The sequence below is a fragment of the Ornithodoros turicata genome, chromosome 10 (assembly GCF_037126465.1).
Source record: "Ornithodoros turicata isolate Travis chromosome 10, ASM3712646v1, whole genome shotgun sequence".
Taxonomy (NCBI): Eukaryota; Metazoa; Arthropoda; class Arachnida; order Ixodida; family Argasidae; genus Ornithodoros; species Ornithodoros turicata.
Genome location: NC_088210.1, coordinates 32368129 through 32392438, shown reverse-complemented (window position 1 = coordinate 32392438; position 24310 = coordinate 32368129). Strand labels below are relative to the sequence as shown.

Sequence of the window (24310 nt, the reverse complement as noted above, 5' to 3'; positions counted from 1 at the left end):
TTCGCTTAAGAATCTTCTGTAGTAAAAAGCAGTACGTTTTTTATTCTGTATTGGTACCGTGTTTTTTTTTTTTTTTCGGGAACACCGCGAAGTAGTTGTGGCTCTGAGCCGTGTGGACAAAGGAGTGGAGCCTCGATAGCACAGCTTTATCTCTTACAAACATATACAGAACGATTTCGTTATAACGAAACCGCTTTTATTCGAATTTTCGCTTTATTCGAACTCTCACGAAATCGATTCGTATCGAGCTTAGTACGAAGGGTGAGCTGGCGAACACTAAGGCCCCATGTAGTTGGTGGTAAACTCTTAGAAATGACCTTCACCCCATAGCACGCTCCTAGCCAACCATCATCTCGTATGATATCGTTATCTGCCCTGATTTGTTGAAAACTAGAGGCGTACACCTTTTTTTTGTGACACTTATGCTGTTCGTAATTGTCACAAAAAAGGCGTACGCCTCCCGTTTTCAACAAATCAGGGCAGATAACGATATCATACGAGATGACGGTTGGCTAGGATCGTGCTATGCGGTGAAGTTCATTTTTAAGAGTGCTGGGGTAACTTGGTGAAGGCGCATGTGTTTATAGCTACAATGCCGTTAGGCTGCATGTGACACGCGTCAATCAAAGGGTTTAGAATACTTCGTGGGTGACAACATGCTTAGAGATTTGTACAGTGTCCGTTGCCACCAAGTTACTGGCGTCCTCTGGTAGATAAGAGAAAGATAAAGAGAGAGAGAGAGAGAGACGACAGACTGGTCGTATGCGTTATGCTTATAGTATTGTGGTCTCGGTCCAGAATCTGAAGTACCTCGGTACCAGTGTTGTACGTATCGCCGTTACACTAATCGATACTTTTTCGGTATCGAAGTGCGTATCGGCGATACTTTTTAAAATCAGTATCGGAAAAGTATTTCCGTTACGCATTTATGGTAACGCATCGTTACCGATACCGATACTTTTTAGTGCCCCACTCTTTCTTCACCGACCATATTTCTTACTCTTATTCATTGTCAATGGTCCGTCTAGCCCTCGACAACAAGCTTGTGGACACGCCTACGTGCTCCGTATTATGAAATTATACCAAACACGTGTTCACCGTTTTTCTTTGAAACTGAAGGAAATAACCACGCTGTGTGTTCAACAAAAGAGTTGAGGTCAACGAACAGAGGTCAAGTTCTTTAACAGTGCGCCTAAATTCCACTGCTAAGCTGCCGTGTCGCACTGGGTCGCACTCACATATACTGTGGCATTGTAAACTTCAGATAGGATTCCTGGGTCATTTGACTTCATGGTATGTGTGGGCCTGACACTAACGTTATTGTCACACTGGCCTCTGTCAGCTGCCTGAGACACCACAGCTTGCAAGGATGACAGAAGACGATTTCAAGAACCAGCTATTGATAAAAGTCAAGCATAACGTTTCCGAGCTATATATGAAATATGCTGTCTTTTCACTGCAGAACTGTTCACGTAAGCGATATTTCCATGTTGCACCATCTCCGTATTTCAAACAAAAGTATCGCCCAAAGTATCGCGTTACTTTTAGTAACGGTAGCGGTACTTCGTTACTGTACAAAAGAAGTATCGATATCGGTATTTCGATACTTTTTACTCAAGTAACGAGTATCGGTATCGCGATACCATATTTCGGTAACGGGTACAACACTGCTCGGTACCTATAGGGTTATCCGTTCTTACCGTTATATAAACTGACATAGTTTTCGTTAGACATGGGACAAAACAAAGAGAGACACAGAGGGAAACAGATAAAAAGAAAGATAAGCATTGGCGCCGACGTTCTGCTTCATTCAGAAAATGGCGACACGACGGGCACGTACGCCGTATTATCTTAAGGGAACATGAGCACTTTGTAGATTACAAAACAGCCACCGCATAGCTACTTCTTTTTTTTTTGTTTGTTTCTTGCTTCGAGAGGAAGCGTTTAAATGACCCGATGACCTAGAAATGCGCGGACAAGATAAGCTGTCGATTATTGATTCATAATCGTACGATTGACACCCGCTGATAATATTGCGTTTTATAGTATACTCAGCGTGAAGTACCAACAAAACCTGCTGTAGTCCTCCATAATTTGCGAATATGCGGTTGTGTTTTTTTTTGGAGAGCTGTCGCTCAATAAGGTATGAGGGGGGAATAAAAAATGTAAAGAAGATTATTAAGATTACCTGTTTTTCAGTACCCTTCACTCTTTCGAATGCTCTAGCTCTCTCTCCTTTTTTTCTTTTTTTTTTTACTCTCTTTATCTTTTTGTTTTTGTTTGACGCTTTTTGTTTTTCAATGCTGTTATCCTTTGCATACTGTTCACTTTAATATTTTCTAATATTTCTCTCTTTCTCAACATTTTTCACATTTTTGAGTATACCTCTTCGATGCTTCCTTTCTTTAAATACACTTTCAATACTTCTATCTTTTTCCATAATATTCACGTGCCCCCAAAACGTACAACATATTAAGGTGCGTGCATTATTTTTTTTCGTCAACATCAACATCAATATCAACATCATAATTTGGGCTTGAACCTTCTCGTATTCACGCACAACTAAAAAAAAAAAACTGCCATTATGCCAGAATTATGTACGTGCATAATGAGCACAAAATAGGCTCCGCCTCCCATTTTCGGCAAATCAGCGGCGAGAACGTTGTCATTCGGGATGATGGTTGGCTAGGAGCGTGCTATGTGGTGAAACTCATTTCAAAGAAGTTTTCCTGCACTCTTAAAAATGAACTTCACCGCATAGCCAGCTCCTAGCCAACCATCATCACGAATGATATCATTATCTGCCCTGATTTGTTGAAAACGGGAGGCGTACGCCTTTTTTGTGACAATTATGAACAGCATAAGTGTCACAAAAAAGGCGTACGCCTCCCGTTTTCAACAAGTCAGGACAGATAACGATATCATTCGTGACGATGGTTGGCTAGGAGCGTGCTATGCAGTGAAGTTCATTTTTAAGAGTGTGGGTTTACCTCAGACGCTCTCAGACATATGTCGGCACAGTTCTCTTAGAAGTCGGCCCAGGACATCACTCGTGACGTTGCCCACCTCGCCATCACCACCACCACCATCATTTCTAAGAGTGTACGAATGTATGACGTGTTACTCACCACACATTCACGCGTTGTTGCTGCTTACTGTTGTTACACAGAGATAATACTCCAGTGCACGTGAGTTCACTGATATGCTATCAACCTGATTTCTCTCTCTCTCTCTCTCTATCGCTCTTATGCTTATCCAGTCATCCACTAAAGTGGACAAACGACGTACGTACGGTGATAAGCCGGCTACATCATAAATATACGTGTAGCAGATGTATTCTGTCGTCCTTTGTAGGAGATAAGATATCGTATCGCGCTGCTTGCTGTCAGGTCCACACGATCAATATGAGTTGGCATCAAACCGACAGATGAAGTCAGAACTGGTCTTGACCGCCTCACAGTCGACTCCTACGTATTGTAAGTCCTAGGTCCCTAAAGGCTCCTTTCAGAAAGCGTCCCAAGCAGCACAATGTACTGAAAGTCGAGTGCAACGGGGGTGGCAAGGTAGGTGGCCGCCATTGCACTCGACTTTCAGTACATTGTGCTGCTTGGGGTGACGTATTTTCTTTAAAAACATCGTGGGTGAGCAATTTAGCGAGACTTGCAAGTGAGAAACGCTGCATGGGCAATACACAAAATAAGTGTAACTTAATGGTAAATAAAAGTACAATCGACAGGTACGTATACTATGTATAATCAAGCAGTAAAATTTGTGTTGTTTTTAGTAAACGTGCCCCGTATTATCGCGTACGGAATCGAGCGGCCACTTTGCCATTTTTTGAGCGTAAAATTAAAAATATACTCCAAGAAGTTTAGCCTGCGCTGAGAGTATACTCTTAAAAATGAACTTCACTGCATAGCACGCTCCTAGCCAACCATCATCTCCAATGATATCGTTATCTTCCCTGATTTGTTGAAAACAGGAGGCGTACGTCTTTTTTGTGACACTTATGCTGTTCATAATTGTCACAGAAAAGGCGTACGCCTCCCGTTTTCAACAAATCAGGGCCGATAACGATACCATTTGAGATGATGGTTGGCTAGGAGCGTGCTATGCGGTAAAGTTCATTTTTAAGAGTGTAGGGTTTTGCCTCGCGGTGCTTTGTAATTTTTGTGATGAATGAACAATTCTTTTGCAAACGCAATTTTATCCCATTTCTTGCCTAACTGCAAGCGTACGACTCTAAAAAAATTACTGAAATATTTTGCAATGTCTTTTCTTTCTCGTAGATGTCAAACTTCCGTTAGTTCAAGATTTTGCAGAAATTTCTAACTAAAACTCTTACCTGTTCTGTCGCAGAAAGCAGACGACAGTCGTTTCGTTCTCCGTGTCAGGTCTTCTGCGTTCAGTGTGACGTCACTACTTCTGCGGAGGCTCCGGAGATCGTCTGCTTTTATCCTTACGTAAGCTCCACCCCAATTCGTGACGTAGTGGTAATATGACCAGGATCAAACGACTTAGGTTTGGAGTAAAAGCGAACAACAAGGCGACTTTACGTAATCCGTAGAAATTCCCTTCCCTTTCGAGCCTAAGATTCTAGATTACGAGGCAAGGTATAAGGATTAAATGAAGGTTTATGGCCAATGACATGAGACTTTCTTCTTTTTTATTTTTTATCAAACGAAGTACAAGGCTGCGGTAGAACGTCCCGAGTTTTAGAGTTGCCTCTAAAAATAGAAACTTGAGACTTAATTCCTAGATTTACGTTTTTTATATTAGTTTTGCTTGAGTCATTGTGGGTGACGTTTCGCTCCGAAATTGCCGTCTGGGAAGATGCAGTCTTTGTTTTCTAGTTAACTGCCAAATATTTCCCGGGTACAAAAAGAAAAACACACAAACAAACAAAGCTGCGGCTTTGCAATTGAACAGCCTTTAAAGCTGTTTCTACCGTTGACTTTGAAGCTTAGTGGCGAAGCTTCCTGTACAGTGTAGTTTCGGAAATCACATTGTACTCATGGTTCAGAATTACTAATATATATCACCACGTTATCGCCAGCAATGGGGTAGAGTACACCCCTGGCCCCTGGCAATGAAACGCCCCAACCAGTGTCGTAGCCAGGGGGGTTTAGGGGGTTTAAACCCCTATCGTACCTTTAGTAGTGCATTCGGGAGAGGGAAACAAGGAGAGAAATCCTCTTCAAGATGGATTACTTTCTTCGTAAATCCTCTTCCCCGTGCAAAGGCCCATGTGCAGTGTCTTTATATAATAATGAAATTTGTGGCATTGACGTGTTCGATTGTACAGTGTTTAACTAATTAATTTTCCGCTGTTTCGTACTAACCGTTGTATCGTATTAGAAGGCCATCGCGCTGTTTATGGACAAGCTAATAAAACTGTGTATATATATATATAACCGTCCGGATCAGCTTCCAACAGGAACACATATCCCTATCCGTTTTGTTTGTGAAGCGGTTCAGGATTGTGAAACGTACCACGACAACGTCACGTGATAGGAAGTGACGTATCGTGCTACGTTGTACGTGTAATCCAATATTCCTTATACTCACTTATTTTCAGTGGTTCGAACCCACCGCCTCCCTGTGTTCGAATTGACTTAGACTGCTACAAATTGCTGGCCTGAAACATTTGGCAGAGGACAACAACAAACATAATAGTTTGTCTGCTCCACTTTCGCATAATTTGCAGACGTTCTTACTATAGAAAGAACGTCTGCCATCGCATTCATCGCAGTCTGCCATGTCATTGTCATTGTCGCAGTCTGTCATGTCATTGTCATTGCCGCATTGTCGCAGTCTGTCATGTCATCGTCATCTGTCATGTTATTGCCATTGTCGCATTGTCGCAGTCTGTCATGTCATCGTCATCTGCCATGTCATCGTCATCTGTCATGTCATTGTCGCATTGTCTCAGTTTGTCATGTAATCGTCATCTCTTATGTCATTGTCGCATTGTCGCAGTCTGCCATGTCATCGCAGTCTGCCACAGTGGCGGATCCAAGGGGGGGGGGGCGATCGCCCCCCCCCAAAAAAAACGTCAGTTTATACATTGGATTTCCCTCTCCCCCACCCCCACTACGAGCTACGACAAAGAAACCGGCCCCGCCCCCCAAACCGAGGGTCTGGATCCGCTCCTGGTCTGCCATCGCATATATGCGATGGCAGACTAACACAAACTTTTTGTACATTTTAAAACTGGAGCTATGTTTCTTTTTTTTTTCTTTTTTTCGGACACGTGGCTATTGAACCGTTCCAAAATTTCTTCCTCTCACGCTCAGCGCACGATGAAATTGAGTGAAACAGAAACACACACAAAAAAGGGGGGGGGGGAAACCACGCAGACGACGTTGAATGATCGCGCTGTACTTGGCTCGGCTCCCGGATTCTCGTCCGGGGTTTCTGCTAAGATGAACCTTCACTGAAACCAAAAGAGGATTATCTTTTCCGGAGAGTTTTAGCATCAGGTGGAATTTGTGATGTAGGGAAGCTTCCTTTGCTACTTTATTTTTGCGACAGTCTCTTCCCGAAGTTTTCCGTCTTTTTGGTTGGAGTACTTGCGGATCAGTTAAACGTTTTATCGCGCTTAAACGACCAGTGACAAAAACGGTGTATTGCTTACGTGCGCGAACTTTAACTGGCAAAACTTCGAGGTTCTAGGTTTGTGTACTTTTATCACTACTTCTGTAGCCTTAGTTTTTTTGTTTGTTTTTTTTCCTGCAGCAGTAAATCGTCCTCATAAACTACGTGCACAAAACTATCGCTTTACTCGTTCTTTCTCAGGTGAGAATACTATTGCGGGTGCTGAAATGCCCTGTCCATTTAAAGGCTGTTGTGTTACGAGGTCACCGGAGAAAAAGTACAACGGCTCAAAATATCCTTTGTCTTTGTGATATTGACATACAGTTTGTTTGTTTTTTATTCGACACAGATTTTTTATTACAAAAAAAAAAAGAAAACCATAAGAGCTGCATAAATTTCGATTTCGAAGGTGGATTATCACGTGGATTGCTTGTCGCCCTTTCGACGCTGGAGTAGCGCAGACTACTGGAGTAGTTCTGGTGGTCTAGTAGTCTGGAGTAGTTCTGGTTTCGGCTCGTTTGTAGGTGCTTAATTTTTTTTTAAATTTCCTGTTAGCGCCGCGAAGCAGCTGTGGCTATATGAGCGGCGTACAGACGTGGACAGATGGAGAGAGGACAGCAGGAAGGAGTGGGGGACAGTGTGCGTCCTGGGCCGACTTCAAGGGGAACTGTGCCGATATTCGTCTGGAAAGTCTTCGGAAAAAACCTAAGGAAAAGCCACGGTCTTCAGGGAATTGCGATATGTCTTCGGTCCTAGTTTTCTTTCAATAGGAGGCAGCGAACAAGTGTCCATTCGTGGAACACAGCCCTCCCCTCCCGATTTGTTTCGGTTTCAGTCTGTCTATCAACGTCATGATGACGTTCCTCTGGTAGAGGCCTATTGGAAGCCGGCGCAGCACGATTTTATGCTCGGGTGTGTTCTCGCGAGGGTTGTGCAGTACGAGACGGCGTCTTGAGCAGGGTTGCCACTCCGGAATTGGAATGATTCCGGAATCCTTCCAGATTTAGCAGAGTCCGGAATGGAATTGAAATGGAATGGCTGAAATCGGCCTTTACAGGGCAACTTTAAAAAATACTTTTATTTGTTGTAAAGTTTTCGATAATTTTTTTTTTCACTTTATTAAATCATTACATCCTACTCGATGAAATTTATTTTTTCGAACAAACATTTTTTTTAAATACCGGAAAAAGAAAAGTAGATACGTTGAAATATATTCATCAACAATTAATTATATGCCTCATCAAATGTTTCTTTGCAAACAAGTCGGAACCAAAGCACAGCATTGAGACGAGCTTGATATTCGACGGCTTATCTGGGGTTCGTTGCTGTCCAGCAGATCAGCGCCTCCCTCCTATCAGCTTCAAGGCACGTAGCCTTTCTACTTGGGCGTGGTTATCCCAACTCACGAGACGCCCCCTTGTTTTGGTTAGAGTCACTAAATAGGGGGTACAGAGCATCGCATTCGTTTCCGCACCGGAGACGCCGTTCGGTGTCCACGATTGGGCCCCGATCGTGTCACGTGGTTTCTCCTTCCAAGAACGCGCCGTCCATGTTGAGTCCCCTCCATCCAGAACCGGTTTCTTGGGTTGCGAGCTGGCTCGACTGCGCGTTGTTCTCCACCGGAGGAGGAGGAGGAGGAGGGGGAGATTAGAGAGATTGGCGTCCCATACGCTCTGCAAGTATCCGAGCGTTCTGCGCATATCTCCTCTCCCGGTTACTCCACTCGGGAAGCCCCATTGGCTAAGGCGGCGCCCTCCCTCTCCCCTCTCACTGCCTCCTCTCATGCGCAGAGACGCACTTGCACACCGTATCGCTAGGAGACGCAGCTGCGCCAGACACAAGATGGCGGCCTCGCTCGCCGGCGTGGCAATGTCATTGTCGCTACCCTGCTTCCTATTTAGTGACTCTGGTTTCTGTTTAGGTGGGGTGCATTGACGTGCGCTGGTCCACCAGAAAGAGGGAAAAAGCACGGGTGAAGCTATGGTGCGACGTCGTATGCACGCCACCTATAGTACGTGCCTGCTTCCGGACCTTTTTTTTTTTCTTCTTTTCTTTTTACATGTGCCAGCAGTTCTTCTGACATTCCCTCGAAAACCTCCACAGAGAGAGAGAGAGAGAGAGACTGCTCGCCTGGCCGTATAATCGGCCTGCCATCTGTGCTACTCTCATAGCATTTTTGTATGACATATAAAAACAAAAACTTTTTAAATTTTTACCTCTTTAAGGTGCAAATAACGGACAGCACAATTTCCACCAAAAACAAGTTTACTTTTAATATAAAAAAATATTTCCTCGAAATACAATACAACCATCCTGTATCAAGAATGCCACGTGCATCCGTGTGCTACGCTATTTACATATATGTCAACTTTGTGTCCACATAATTACGCTCGAAGGCCTTCCCGAAGAGATTCTACCTGTGCATAGGAAGTGAAAGGAAGGGACTACAAGTTCAGTATCGTGCAGAGGCGGCAGAGAATATTTCATGTCAAGCAGTTCTGTCTGGGTCCATACCAGGGGCATCGGAAATGGTACTCATACTCATGGTACTCCAAAGTGCTCGGTTAGACGGGGGTTTTGTCCCCTTTTGCAGGTCAGTAACAAACAAACAACAACAAACAAATGGCACAAATAAACAACAACAAAAAATAATGGCTCGTTGTTCTTCATATCAATAATGAAAACAGACAACTTTTAATTTCGAATGGGTTTTTGTGTCAGAGGAGTAATGACAGTTCTGGAGAGCGTATTAAAAGGGGTGCAGTAAGCAAGATCAACACAAATGAATGTGCAAATCCTGTAAAAATTTGCATTCTAAGATAGCGTACCGCACACCCTTCTCCTGATGCCCCTGCAGCATCTGTGCAGGGGTCTCCCCCTACCCTCCGACGCCCCTGGTTTGTACGTTGAAATACTGAACTTGCTGAAGTTGCATTCAGCACGCTACAAGAAGTTCGGTGCGAGTACATGTTTTGTGCCAGAAGGTCTAAGAAACAAACTTCACAGAAGAGAAAAGCAGTGAAACAGTGTCTTGAGGGGAAGGCAAGGTTGCTGAGTATGAAAATAAGCTTTTAAAAATGCTCTATGATCACTGTTCTGAAGATGCTCTGTGTACCTCAGATAAGGGGCCCTAAGGACAAAGGAAGGCAGGAAAAGATTCCTAACAGCGCGTCGGCAATATCAGTGGGTCAATCAATCAATCAATGGGTCTGCATTGAAATTTTAAAGATGCAAGTCTTCCACTACAATGAATGAGCTCTAGGTCCCACTGCTCTTATGACTGTGATGTCATCCCACTTCTTTTAGATCTTTCCTTTGGAAGGTCATAATATGTATTCTCTTTTTTCATATATATTATACAATATTGTCCAAGATTACGGGCATACTTTCTGTCATAACTATCGCAACAGCCTCGCATATCATTTGCCCATTGGGAAATGTGACATTACATTTCCAATGCTTCTCTCAGAGGAACTGCATCTTATACCAATAAGCAAAGAAAGTATATGGAAGGCTATGCTACAGTTGACCTTTACAACAGATGAATTTGTTTGTAACCCTACAAGGTGCATAATAACATAAGCCAAGGAATGTGCTGTAGATGTGAAGCAAAAAATAACATAAATGTTCAAATCACTTATGCTGTATTTCATAATGCAACTTCTCTGCCTTCATTGGACAAATATTACACTTTCATTTTAGGTGAACCGTTTGGAGGGTTCACATGAACACCCACGAAATTCTTTGCTTCAACACTACAGTCGTTTCAGCAACTCATACTCAAGTGTGCAATCAACGTATATAACAGAGTATTCAGAAGAGGGTCAGCACATATGAAGTGATGACTGTTAGCATAAGAAAGAATCCGTAGAGGTAAGCACTTACGATGATTCGCTGTATTTATTCCATTATAAGATGCGCTACTTTTTCACAGTTCACGGCTTGCTTGACATTAGACCTCCATCCTACCGTAGTTCCATAATAGCACACAAACTGTGTGTTGCATCATACACGGGTTGAACCTATATGACAGAACCTATATGACCTATATGAAGTGAAAAGCAGCGCACCCTATGTCCCAACAAGTACTGTATCGATTTATTATTAGACTGAAATATATTTTTCAAAAACTACGGTACCTCTCACACAATTTATTCGGAAGTTAAACTATATTCCTGCGTATATAAATATTATTTACCGTACGTAAACTAAACACGAAATATACTTAGTATTGATCACATAAGCTCACAGCACTTCAGGTCTTGTACAACATCACTGCAATAAATGATATGTGCTCTTTATGTGCTGGGGAAGTAGCCTGCAGAAGTGTAGCCTTTTGAGGACATTGTTCATTTTACTCTATGTACACGTTTCAATTGATACAAGCTAATTAACTACCTAGTCAACACACCCCCCGTATCCAAGCAGATCTGCGGCATTTACAGCACTTAGTTCCCGTAAAAACCCTTGAAACTAAAACTTCAGTACTGAGAAAGTTAAAATGAGTTCCATGCGAAGGATATGCTCCGAAAGACTGCTATTTTGAGAACTGCAGTTGTCGTCAAAAGCAGTTTTGGATCAGTATCTTTGCATGGAACGCGCCCGCGGCTGTGGTACGACACCACTCAAGTATCCTGCGGTTATCTTCAAAACGGCCAACACTGGAACTGCAACAAAGACCCATCATACTTTTGCAGCCTACCAGCATTATTCTGGCTGCAAGACATCCACGACAGAGGACAGCAATCTAGTCTAACAGCGTTGGAGATTCTGTCACTTTGGTGCACAGCTTGTGTCACGAGTATCCACTCCCTTTTTGTGACACACCACACACTGTGTCCAATGACAGTGAAGCAGCTTTGAAAGACTCGTTTCACAAAAAAAAACCTTTTGTACAGCAAAAAAAATTCACACGTTTCCCAAATCCAATGCAGCCCCGTCCTAAGCCTATATATAGTCTTGCGGAGCTAGTGCGTCACTGCCGGGTGTCACGAGGGTCCGCCCCTTTGCGACATGACAACTCCCATTCCAAACTCCGCAGAAACTCCTTCCTATACAGCAAAAGACATAACTCCTTTCCGGAAGTGCTCCCCAGTTTTGCCCACAAGTCTTGCGACGGCACGCCGAACGACACCCTCACAGTGTGATGGACGTCACGGGAGAGATTCCATGCACGAGCATCGTGGGCGGCAACCCCGACGTCAACAAATCGAGTTGCTCCAAGTATTGCAGCCTCTCCTCGTCTCCGTGAGCCGGGGGTGGCGGAAGGTACAGGAACAGCACGGCCGTAGTCTGGCTGTGCTGCTTCACCATAGCGTTTACGGCACGGAGGTAGTCGTTTGGAGGCGGCCCCTTTGAGGTCAGATCCGCCATGCCAACCACGTGGTCCCACAGGACGACGCTGATGGTTGCCTCTATGCGGAGGAGCTGCAACATGCTCTCCCAGTGTCGACGGTGGCGCGCGACCTCTTCGCCGCCGTCACCCGAGGCACCGAACGACCCGACGCACATGAAGATGCGGAGCGTGGTCGAGTGCTTCCAGCCGGACACCATGTGCAGGATGCAGGCCAATTGCATAGTGAAGAGCCAGCAGTTGTCGATGGCGGAGGGGCTCTCCTCCGGGTGGAGGAAGTTGACGGGCCACACGTCGATGTAGAGGCGGTGTCGAGAGCGCACAACCGCGGCGCGGTCCAGGTGCTGGAAGTGTCGCGCGAGGCACACGTTCTTCTGCATCCAGAACATGCAGTCGTGAACCATGCGAACGTACTCGGCCGGCTCGAGACCGCGGTGCTCGTAGGCATCCCCTCGGAGGCCCAGGAACTGTTCTTCGCGAACCTGTGAACCGGATGGGAGTAGGAGGATGTTACGTAAGTTCGGCAATGCCGTAATGCCTAGCGCCGTAATGCCTAACGCCGTAATGCCTAACGCCGTAATGCCTAATGCCGTAATGCTTAATGCCGTAATGCTTAATGCCGTAATGCTTAATGCCGTAATGCTTAATGCCGTAATGCTTAATGCCGTAATGCTTAGAGCCTGATGTTTTTGGGGTTAAACCTGGTAAAACTCTTTTTAACCTCCTGATTTGCATTTTTTTTAAATTGATTGATTGGTTTTATCAGTTGGAGACTGTATATATTGAACAGGTCAAACATATTTAAAAAAAACAAAAAACAATACAGTTGGGGTTGTCTGGAAAGACCTGAAACCAAACTTGCCAAAGCACCAATTCATCCACTATAAAAACGGGTGAATAACGCTAAATACTTTCCGTAGACACATTTTACGTCTGTCACTGTGTAACAAACTCTAAGAGTCTACAGACCTTAGCCATCTTGAGTTCCTTGAAAGTTGAATTCTGCTCAAAGAAGTCACTTGGCTGGCTATCATCGTAGAATCCAAAAAGGATTGTGTTTGGCTTCATAGCTCCAAGTCCAGAGACCCGCACTAAGTGATGCAATCCTTCTTGCACGCTCGGTGCCATGGTTACTTCAACAAATGCCTTTACCTGGAAGGATGGTGCAACAAATATTGCTTCAAGATGAGCAAAATTGGTGTGTTTGTCGGTGTTCTGCAAGGCATTTCAATGGCTCAAGTTTTACATCAAACCGACGTCCTGAGGACGTTCTTCTGACATCCCGTCGTAGCACAATCTGGTAGGAAATTGGGCTTCGATACTGGAAACTGCCTCAATATCCAAAGGGATTACGCATGACACAGAAAAAGAAAATGTCCCCCTACCCCCCCCCCCCCCCTCTCCAATCACAAGCAAATACAATGTGCTCTACCATACATGCTGAGAAAACACGCTTACTTTAAGCTTGTCTAGCAGGGAAAGCCAGTACGGATATTCTTCGAGTACTGGATCTGCCTTGAAGTCACTCGGGGCGCCAATCTTTACGTGCCCCAGGACATATAGACCACTTTTCTTCAGGTCATTGGCAAAGAGTATGAGAGGCAAAGAGGAACGTGGGTTGGCCACCATGAGCAAGAATTGCGGCCGCCAATACTTGACGTGATCCTTGCGGCTGTCCAGCAGGAGCAAGTACTTTCGAACCTGCAAGTATACGTGGACATTTCTTCGCAAGGGGGTCTGGGTGAAAACTTCGTGCGGGTGTCATCATATTCCGCAGACAAATTTAGCAAATCTCGTGCTCATGACTGCTGGCGATGTATATATCGCATTAATCCCGTTGTTAAAGCTTAAATTCAGTGCACTAAAGGCTTGTTTCCTGTCATGTGAACCTCCACCAGCTAGTTCTTGAAGCACAAAATAAAATTATGAACCACACAAATACATCAGCCCTCAAAAAGACCATCTGATTCATATAGCTGATGTCCGTTATCATCACAGGACAAGACAACTGTGTTTAACATTACTGCAATCACCGTACTGTTTGAAGGACGTTAGTTTGAGGAACCATCACAACTGTGACAAAAACGACAATTTACCTGATGAAAGATAAGAGCCTGGCTAATAGATCCCCAACGCACTGGTGGTGAGCGCAGGTGCAACGCAATCACAAGCACAAGGCAGATGATGATAGATATGGCTGCGTAGAGCGGGCTCACAACAAACATCATGGTGCCACATCCCACCAGTCCAAGCAGGGAAGTGTGCCAGGAGAAGTATTTGAATGATGGCCTGAAGCACACATGCGGTGTACGTGTTACTGCTTGACCTCACAGCAAGTAGCAGTCTGGATTAGAGCACTGCACAGGCCCGAGCTTACCCGAAAACCCGAGCCCAGCCCGTGGGTCAGGTAAAGCTTTTTTTTTTGCGGGCCTGGACTGGGCTCAGGTTTAACCATTATTGGCCCAAGCCCGGCCCGGGCACGTACATTGCTGGGCCTAGGTCGGGCTCGAGCCAGTGTTACCTTCTCTTAGCCTTCTCATGGTCAAATTTGACAGCTCATGCACTGGGCCAGGCCGGGTAAGCTATAAAGTTCTCCGTCTCGGGCCGAGCTTGGGCCGAGCCCGGGCTAGGTATACAGCCGTCGGCACGGCCCCGGGCCTAAAAATGCGGCCCGTGCAATGCTCTAACCTGGATAATCACAGGTATAATGGCGTCGTGCAAGTTGCGTTCTTTTTGTAAACGGACTGCTCACCTGAAGTTAGGTGCTGATGCCAGGTCCAGTGCCAGGCAAGCCAGGTTTGTGGACAAATAGGAGAGGAGGAAGAAGACTGAAGTGACCTGAGCGATGGTGTTCAGGCTTCCAATGAAGAGTATCAACTGCGTTGGAGTAGCCAGCCATTCAGAGACACCGCAATGACTGCGGGGGGCATGTTCTCATTGCAAGAAGAATCTTTCCTGCTGCCAATTTCTCACCATACATGACACGTACTACATGAAGTGCCGCATCCACGAGCTTATGTCCGCAGCACCAAACCTACATGGTCTTTGTTCTCGTGCGAGTACCAATAATGTTTGCACAGCCGTGCTTTTGACAAGCACCAAGTGAACACTTGGACTGTATTATAAATAGGGCCTGACTTTTTCGGGTTTTATTTTTGGCCAAATTCGGGGGGTAAAAATCGGGTGATATTTTTCATTTGAAAATTCGGGTGTATTCGGGTTAAATCCCGTTACGGCATATTCTGTCATCAGGAATTCGGGTGCATTCGGGTGATTTTTATTTTTTTAATAAAAATTTGTCTTAACATGGAGCTAATGTTTAGCAATGTTATCAAACTTTATTTTAATGCACGCTTATGAGTGTGCCACGCGACCCGGATGTTTTCGGGTAGATTCGGGTTAAACCCGAATTTTACAGATTTCGTTCGGGGGGTAAATATCGGGCGGATACGGGTTTAACCCTAAAAAGTCAGGCCCTAATTATAAATACTAAGCAGCGTCTGTTACCATTCTGCAACTACCCATAACTATTTTGCCAAACAATGGCTGTTATCTGAAGACCTGACAATAAAGTGGAACTTGAGCACTGTGAGCAATACAAAGAGCTCATAGTAAAGCCCATACTACATGCTGAATATGTGCATGTGTTACTGCTCTGTGGCACGACAAGACTCATACAGAGCCACTGACAGGTTTTAAGAAAGGCTCATCGTACGATGAGACGTAACCAGCGAACAATCTAGCACAAGTGATGTAATGACCAAGTGTACCAGCATGGCCTGGCACATTTTTTGTGTGTACCTGGACGAGGAACCAGGAGAGAAAGACTGCAGCCAGGGGGTTGCTCTTGTAGGTTAAGACGTTCACTGGACGCAGTACCATGCCTGAAAAAGTTACGGTATTCATGGGTGAAACGGCTTCAATATTTGTATGAATATTTTTAAAATATAGCTGTATCTTATCGATTTGTGCATCAATAGAATATCAACTGGTTGATAGCCATAAACTATCAATATTCTTAATAAACGCCTATTCTTTCAGATACCTTATTCAGAATTTCGATGCCCTCCCCTACAGACAGACAGTGGTTTGTCCGACCGCGCTCCGTATCTTGTCAGAGGCCAAAGTCATGTTCATTGTACCAACATCATGTTGACTGCAAAGGTTGTGCCAAGCTAGATCTTGAATTCGAATCGAATATCAACCACTCGAAGTATTCGATTCGTGAATCTAATATCTAATATTCTGTTTTGCCGACTATTCGACTATTCCACGATTATGGATTACACCACTCCAAAAGTGGGCTTCACCTGATGCTTCCCTGCATGAGGTGAAGCCTCCTTTACAAAATCGCTACCGCTGCAGGACCAACACAACGCAGATGGACCGGTTGCTGACCATCGCTGAGGAAGGGGCAGTGTCCCCCCTTGAGCACTTTAGCGGTGCCGGCAGGGAATTTTGGCATCCCTTACGTTCAAAATTTCAGCAATCCAACATCCCCAGGTGAGACGTACACATAACAGCAAAGAAACTAAAGCATGTTCACGGCAAAGCTGAAGCAGAACACCAATTTGCTTGTTTCACAAGTGACCTGTAGATGTTCAGGAACTATTACAGCCTCCTCTGTGTACCATGACACTGCATGGCATCAAATTTTGAAGTCAAGATAATTGCCCCAGTAGGTGTAGACTCAGCTGAAAAGCCAAAAACACTAGCGTGCAAAAATTAAGGAGTGGAGGCTTCCCACAGAAGATTTAGACGTCTCGCTTGTGACAGTTAATGGCAGAAAAATTACAGTAATGCCACGGGCTACAAATTGCAAACTTTTAGTGCAAAAGGCACGTATTGTAAAATCTGCACGAATATTCTATTCAGTAATCGGCATATTTTTTCCCCATTCGATTCGACTTCAAAGATTCGGATTCGCAAACCCCTAGCCATAACTAATCTACTAACACCAACCAATACCAATGCCACCAATCTTTACCATTTTTAATTTTTCTAACTATTTTACCAATAACAATTTGGGCAGTACCCAGAGTTTACCTCTAGCTGTTCTGAAACAGTTGTGGGGAACAGACGATCATGATTCCCTTTGCTCGTGTTTGCTCTCTGCACTTACCAGTGCATTATAATGCCAGCGAGGCTGCCCAAGAGCCTTACCGAAAAGTTCATCCTTCCCAAGAGCCTCGAGTACCCGCGAGGCTCCGATGAGGTTGCTCAGTGACGCCGACAGCGTGGCAAAAAAGATGCCAATGGATATGAAGGGAGGCCATAGGTCGATGTACTGCATGTAGAGGACATTGTTCTGCAGAAGAAACCTGCACAAGAACAACCATTGCGCGGTTAATTGGCTGCGACAAAGTTTGCGCGGCGGAAACCTCATCCTCCCGGTTATGTCGGTGGCAGGACCACCTAAGGAGACATCATACTAACAAGCGGGTGTCCCACTGAAAAGGTGCTGTAATTACAGGTCACGCCGCTAAAATGTTCACCCTTGCTCTCGGGCTGAGACAGGGACGGACCGAGACCCTCGGTTTTGGGGGAGGGTCGTTTGTCAGAGCGCATATTGAGGGAGGGGAGAGAGAGAAATCCAATGTATAAACTGACATGTTTTTTTTTTGGGGGGGGGGGGGGGGCGATTGCCCCTCCGACATCCACCCCACCCCTGGATCCGCCACTGGGTTGAGGATAAATTCAATATGCTGTATCCCTCTTCAGGAAATGCCATTCCAAAGAGATGCCTTGTGAATGTTATCTTTCACAATTGTATACGAGTACTAACCATAAAATTCATAATTATAGTGATCCGGCTCTGTCCCCTTCACCAGTTTTCGAATCCGCAACTGATGAACTAAACCAAAACTGAACTAATCTAAAACCCTCAGTGAAGCACCTGACAGAACATTACGCAGAAGCATGTTGCTTCCATAATGTTCCCACATTCCAGAAGTGTAACTCTACCTGGAACAGGTGCTTGCTGTTAGGAACATGAGTATGATGTAAGTCACAAAAGTGAACCCCACGGCTGACAGAGTTCCCCTTGGAATGGCTCTTGATGGGTCCTTCAGTTCACCTGTACGTCACAAAAATAAAAAAAAAAGAATAGTCATCCTTTTAGTATGAAACACCATCTACAAAGCAATACAGGGCTCACCTGACATGTTTGCCCCTGCCATGACACCAGTGACACCGCTGAAGAGCACACCAAACACCACGGGAAAACTCGTGATGGTTTTTGTTGTGTAGTCGAGTGTGTAGTTGGCTGCAATCGTACGACGCTTTTTAACCAACAAGCTGCACTGTGCTGACTCAATTCAGAAACAATGTATTACGTTCGGTACAGTGGTTCGGCAATATAATGGTCATCAAAAAGAAATCCATAAGGGTTAGGTTTGTAGAAACATTCCTCAGTTTCAAATATTGTTCGAATAATCAGTTGCTTCCAATAATTTCCTATCATTATAGCTATTTTAACTACTAACGAACTTTGATTAAATGTTTCAACAATTCTCTGTCATCACAAACTCCTTTGTTTCTTCTGTGTTAGTCATTTATTTATTGCACTTTATTTATTATTTACTGAGCTCAGTCCCTTGACTATTTTAAGCAAGTACATACTAGTAAGTTTTGAACAGCTTTTCAAACAAGCTGGTGCATTAGTTCATTATTATAAAGAGCTATTCCAAATCCAAATACCAACAGATACCAACACATGGAAGTGTTGAGCGAAAGTAACAACGGAAATAAACCACGGCAACACCAAATAATCATTTCCAGCATCAACGTACACCAAATATTGCTCGTGAAGGTGGCCCAGCTGAAGCCCGTGTAGGCCGCTTGGGTGATGTTGAGACCGTGTGCATGCTGGTTCTCCTCGGGCAACGTCACCTCAAAGGCTGGCTGTGCCATAAAGCTCACCACCACAGAGAGTGCGGAGATGATCACCACGGCAAAGATCACCACGGTAGTCTTCGCAAACATGGTAGCCCCAATGGCGCATATGAACAGGTTGAGGAAGTTCACCGCCGTCCCATACCCGAGGTTGAACCAGAAACCCTCTGGGATGAGCCGAGCAATGCCACCTGCGTTACACAAATAAATTGTGATTGATTGATTGATTGATTTACTAAGACAGATACTTGTACAGATACAGATACAGAGAACTGAGGTAGTTGCTGCATAGGTAGAAGAAAGATGATTAACGAAGAAAGTCTTCTATGTTGTCTTCTAAGTCTTGAGCCTTCTAAGTCTTGAAGTCTTCTGAGTCTCTAAGTCTCTTCTAAGTCTAAGTCTTGAGTCTAAGTCTTGAAAGTCTTGTAAGCCTTCTATGTTGTCCCAGCCTCAGAACATCAGTTCTCTCTTGCTGCATAGGTCCAGTGAATGAAACCGTGCCAATACACAACACAAGAGAGAGAGAGAGAGAGAGACAGACAATACAACAGCGGTTGTGTTGTCTGTCTTTCTCCTGGTACATGATTCGTTTAATCCGTATCACCTGGTGACCTTATAGGACACAGATTGTCCTGTAAGGTCACTAATTGACATCACTATCCGAAATCACCGATCCTGTCCGAAGTGGTTCCTATTACTGGGACTGGTGATACCCACAATGCTCTTTATTACACACCCATTACTGCGCTATCAAAACTGCTAAAATGTTTCATAAACTCACACACTGTAAAGTTTCTAAAAAAACTTTTTTTTTCCCCATACACATTTCAGAAAGGTAAATCACTCAATCCTCTTTCACATTGGACATCGATTCTTTCCTAAATAATGACTTAGAAATTGATGGTGTCTTTCTAGACTTGCCCAAACCTTTTGATAGGTTCATTCTCCGCTTACTCTTCCAGGGTACACGGAGGGGTTACGGTTATTTTTAATCCATATAAACAACTGCTCTTGAGGTACTTCCTCTAACACACACAATCTCTCAGTTGACTGCATAGTGTACCCACCACAGAGTACGCCCAAACGTACCAAATGTAGTGTACCCCTAATTCTCGTAACCGCTCAGACGCACCTGCTTGTGCAATACTACAACATCTGAGACATGTGCTCATTTAAATTACCTCGCACATATGCCACATTACGCGCCACAACGAAGACCAACATGAACATTCCTATCATTACTGGTCACATGCATCCTCAGGCTGGACGCCATTCGAAATGACATCAATCGCTATCGTTAACTGTCACTATCAGATTGGACGTACGCGCGCGTTACATCACTCCCTATCGAGCCAGCGTTTCAATTCCTCCGTCACAGCGGATGGCCTCCTCAGAAAGATAACATTATGGGAGGCAGATAAAATGCTGCACAAGGACGACTGCACAAAAGAAGTGGGGAGCACACAGGTCCTGATAACCGTCCCTTATCTGCACGTGAGCATGCATGCATGACATGTGAGGTGACGCTCCCTTACCAGAGGGTCCGAAATTGTTGACGAGCCCTTCCACACAGCCAGTTATGTAGAGGGCGCTTGAGAATATGTTGGCGATAAAGAACAAGGTGCCGATGCTGCCCCCAAATTCAGGTCCCAAAGCTCTGCTTATCATGACTGAGAAAAAGGTTAAGGGTATATCATGCGTGCACAGCACTGACATTCTGACAGACGGACAGAGAGAGACAGAAGAGGCACATAGACCTGTGGCTTCTGTCTACCCCCTTTGTCCTACTCAAGCGTGCAGACCGTATGTGTACTCCTGCAGAAGACATTTTGCTGTAGGACGCCGACCATTAAACAGCAGCGCTTGGTTTTGGAAGATTGTCGAGACAAGACGGAGCAAATTCAAGTGAAGAGCTGCACTGGAATTTTATGGATATTCTTTTTTTTACAGCTTTTCAAAGTGGCGGAGGCTTCCACTTTAAATTTATAACATATCCAGTTTTCTGTGATCATGCCTCTCTTGTTGTAGTCTTTAAGTTACATAGATATTATACAAATATTTTTTTTATTTTTTTAAATTATTATTGACTGTTACTATCATCATGTGAATGCATTTGCTATGAACATTTACTTTACGATGTTCGAAGGTCTAATTTAAAAAATAAAAAGAATGTTCAAAGTTATGTCTAAGCAAATTGCTCGGCACACAAGTTCAGCTCCTGTGCATGGTGTTAAAACTCTCAATAGAACAAAAAAAGGAAAAACATTGGTTTACGAATAACGTTATGACTTATATACAGTTGGTGACAGGACTAAGGATCTTGCAAGGATACAGTAAGCTCCGCCGCCTTCCACTGCTCCGTTTGTTGAAATTGCACAAATGGACAGGACAGTGAAGAACAGGATGGCATACGCGAGCACAATTTCAACCATAACCTCGAACAGGCCTGAATGTCCTATTAGAAAACCTGAAAAGGAAAGGAAACACTAAAAGCGTGGGATCATTAATTAACAATTAATCATTCACACTCGGCAAAAGGACTACATTGTAAGTTTATTAAAAAAAATCGCATATCAATCAACCTCTTACCATATATATATATATTTTTATTTTATTACACTCAACTTTTCTCAACTTTTTGACACTACATGGCAGATTTTCCGCTACTGCGAGAAATTTGGAATTTTTCGAAAATGAAAACGAGCCTATAGTACTTTGATGTCCACGAATTTGTCCACATAATATGCAATTAATCACATTTAATTTTTTTAAGATTAGGCTAGGATCTGTGAAGCACCACCCTCAGATCCTCGTAAGAATTTTTATATACAACAAATATATATTATTTTATTTTTGTGATTGTTATCCTTTCCTACTGTATCCGAAATAAAAACCTATTTAAACTTCCACGCGTGCCATGTAGAAAAAAAAAAAGACTGGATTAAAAACAGCTGTCAAAACACTTTCAATGGTAACGTATTTCAATTACAGGACTAAGGACACATTAACTAAAATGTGTCAGCCTGAAAAGTGAACCACCAAGGAAGTGTTTGACAAGACGCTGCTCTAAATCTGCAGCAATTCCTAGATGCTGATGACATACGCAGGAGAACAGCCGGTCGTTTGTAACACACAGCCCACGCGCCCGTTTTAAACTTTACAAGTTTTTATCAAATCAGCCTCGTCGCGGACTTTATTCTGCTCTCATCATACCGGAAGCTGCTCACTCTTGATTCACGTGACGTTCTCGGAGGCGTTTTCGCACTTGCAAAAAGCCCCAGAACACAAAGGACCAATGAGTCATTTTTCTCGGAAGCAGGCCACAAATCACGCTGACACTGCCATGTCTGCTAGAGCTTTCTAACCAAATTACGCTCATAAAATGAAAGAGGGAACGTACCCACACGGAGAAACAATATTGCACTGAACATTGACAAGCACACGGGCGTGAAACATCCTGAAAAAGTCGCCAAACGTCGGGCTTGTTGCCCGGGTCCCGACGTCGTCTGCTGTTGCGGGCTTTGAGTGCCACCGCTTAGGCTTCGGAACAGACGGGTATGCCTCAGGAGCGGTGTCCTGTCGTTGGGCCTCGTTGCAGTCACGACCCCTTGAGCTAATGACGACAAAGAAGCAATCGAAGATGTTTGTGACATCACACCAGCGTTATTTGGGTCCGTCATTTGCACTACAATCACAGGTTGTTCCGAGCCAGTGAAGCCTAACGATGTCACAACTTTGTCAGCCATGCACGGTTCAAGAGCCGTGCAGCGGTTTTACGGACACTGAGAGTCCGTAGCAGCAGCGACGTACGGTCTCTCGGTTGTCAGGTTCAGTAACAGATAGCACAGATCATTGTCGCTTCGCTCAGCAACCATCCAATATCGCGATTATGTCCTCCCACAAACACACACAACACCCCTGGCTCATACATTGCACTTTGAGAAAATAACGATAGGTGGAGCGACGTACCCTTTTTAGCAGTGCCACCTCGAGGAGCGTTTCGGAAACCGAAGTCGCATACTTCAAGCATTGGGGAATCGTCTGCTCGCGGTGCGCTAGATGGAATTCGAAACTTCGTTCCTCAGTCACGCTAGCTGTAAAGCGAGATGTGCTCTTTACAATTAATCACGATTATAAATTTGGGCTTTTATGTCGCGAGGCTCTTTGAAACTTTTTTTTTCGTAGTCCCTAGTTTTGGGATTTTAATATTATTAATTCCACTCACCAGCTCGCTTGCTTTTGAGCAACTCTATCTTTCACCGTTCTGCCAATTTGACAAATGATTTCTCACATCCTCGAATTCTGTTAATAATAAATATACAGATACAGATAATTTTTCTGGTGATTTTTGTACACATTGACAGCTTACCTCTAATGAGCTTGTGTGCGTCGGAAACAACGAAGGTGTTTAGGTCACTTCACATCCTGTACCATTTTTCCAGGCGGGTGCTTACAGTTGCAGAAGACACATTTCAATGAACCGTTGTGGCAGGCGATGCACTAGCCATACGTTTCGTGCTGCCAATACTTGACATGACGCAGCGAATAGAATGATAATTGCTAGATTGGCATAGTTTAAATTAAATGTCACATGGTAAGTACAAAATTCTCCACACTTGTGCAAGTTCACAGGTTTAAGGCAGACGCTGTCATTAATAGATTGCGGGTGCACTGCGCGCTATTTTTCAACTTTGTCGTCTACAAAAAAAAAAAAAAAAAGAAAACGTGTCGATCTGTCTCGTCACTATAAATAAGTTCATTACGAATGACTGTCGAGATCCAAAACGTAATGATCATTAAAATGTAACATTTTCATCTTCAGGTGCACATCTCTACAGGAATTGGTGTACAGGGTTTGTACATACCTGCCTCCTAGCCACTGTGTTGTTGCAAGTCTGCGTCAGTCCTAGAGGGGGTGTATATAAATGCCCCAACGCAAGCGTGCCTAAGACGGAGGCACCCTACCCAACGTTGCTGCTCATCGCTACAATACCACATTTACCCGAATAGACCAACAGAGACAACCAGATTCGCAACCTGCAGCCACCTCCTCAAACAACTTATGCGTTGTATTAGAGGTGCGCTCACAAATTCTCCTGCCCGCGCGTCCTTCATGTATGGACTATGACAGGTCGGAACGAAACTATATACTATGTTCACGCGTATTACATAGACGTATGCAATAGACGAAACAACGAAATTGTTTATAAAAAAATGTTGTAGAAATACAATATACCGCGCTTTATAGCAGACGACAGAAGCTTCCCTCGCTGCCAAGGAACGTCAAGCACGTTGTCCGCTGTCTTTTGCGGTTGCCGTCGTTGGCATAGCAGTTGCAGAAGGATTGTTCACGCGTCACACCTGGTTACCATATCAGGGGGCACATCCAGGGGGCGGGGGAGGGGCGATAGCCCCCCAAAACGTCAGTTTATGCATGGGTTTCCCTCTCCCCTCCCCAGTACACGC

At 44.3% G+C, this 24310-nt stretch overlaps 1 protein-coding gene across 2 annotated transcripts; it reads right to left on the bottom strand.

The window, feature by feature from the left end:
• Positions 1-8843: 8843 nt before the first annotated feature.
• LOC135369937 (solute carrier family 12 member 9-like) lies at positions 8844-23504 on the bottom strand. 2 transcript variants are annotated; one of them, XM_064603542.1, is made up of 16 exons: positions 23214-23504; positions 23070-23146; positions 22814-22938; positions 22245-22457; positions 21177-21311; positions 20380-20514; positions 18742-19035; positions 18108-18215; positions 17915-18026; positions 17114-17271; positions 15752-15834; positions 14703-14827; positions 14047-14239; positions 13409-13651; positions 12920-13102; positions 8844-12432 (listed from the first exon to the last, which is right to left on the bottom strand). In XM_064603542.1, the coding sequence occupies exons 3-16, from the start codon at positions 22872-22874 to the stop codon at positions 11734-11736; spliced, it is 2742 nt and encodes a 913-aa protein (XP_064459612.1). In that variant the 5' UTR covers positions 22875-22938; positions 23070-23146; positions 23214-23504; the 3' UTR covers positions 8844-11733. The 2 variants fall into 2 exon arrangements, with proteins under 2 accessions (XP_064459612.1, XP_064459611.1); XM_064603541.1 differs by lacking the exons at positions 22814-22938; positions 23070-23146; positions 23214-23504 and having other exon boundaries at positions 22245-22782.
• Positions 23505-24310: the final 806 nt, after the last annotated feature.

Bases quoted from the DNA above. Each gene is read 5' to 3' on its own strand.
- LOC135369937 (XM_064603541.1), bottom strand. From the start codon at position 22,590: ATGGCTGACAAAGTTGTGACATCGTTAGGCTTCACTGGCTCGGAACAA. The intron at 14,828-15,751 runs GTACACACAAAA...ACTCCAACGCAG, and splicing joins TCTCCTGGTTCCTCGTCCAG to TTGATACTCTTCATTGGAAG. The intron at 12,433-12,919 runs GTCTGTAGACTC...TCCGGTTCACAG, and splicing joins AGGAACTCAAGATGGCTAAG to GTTCGCGAAGAACAGTTCCT.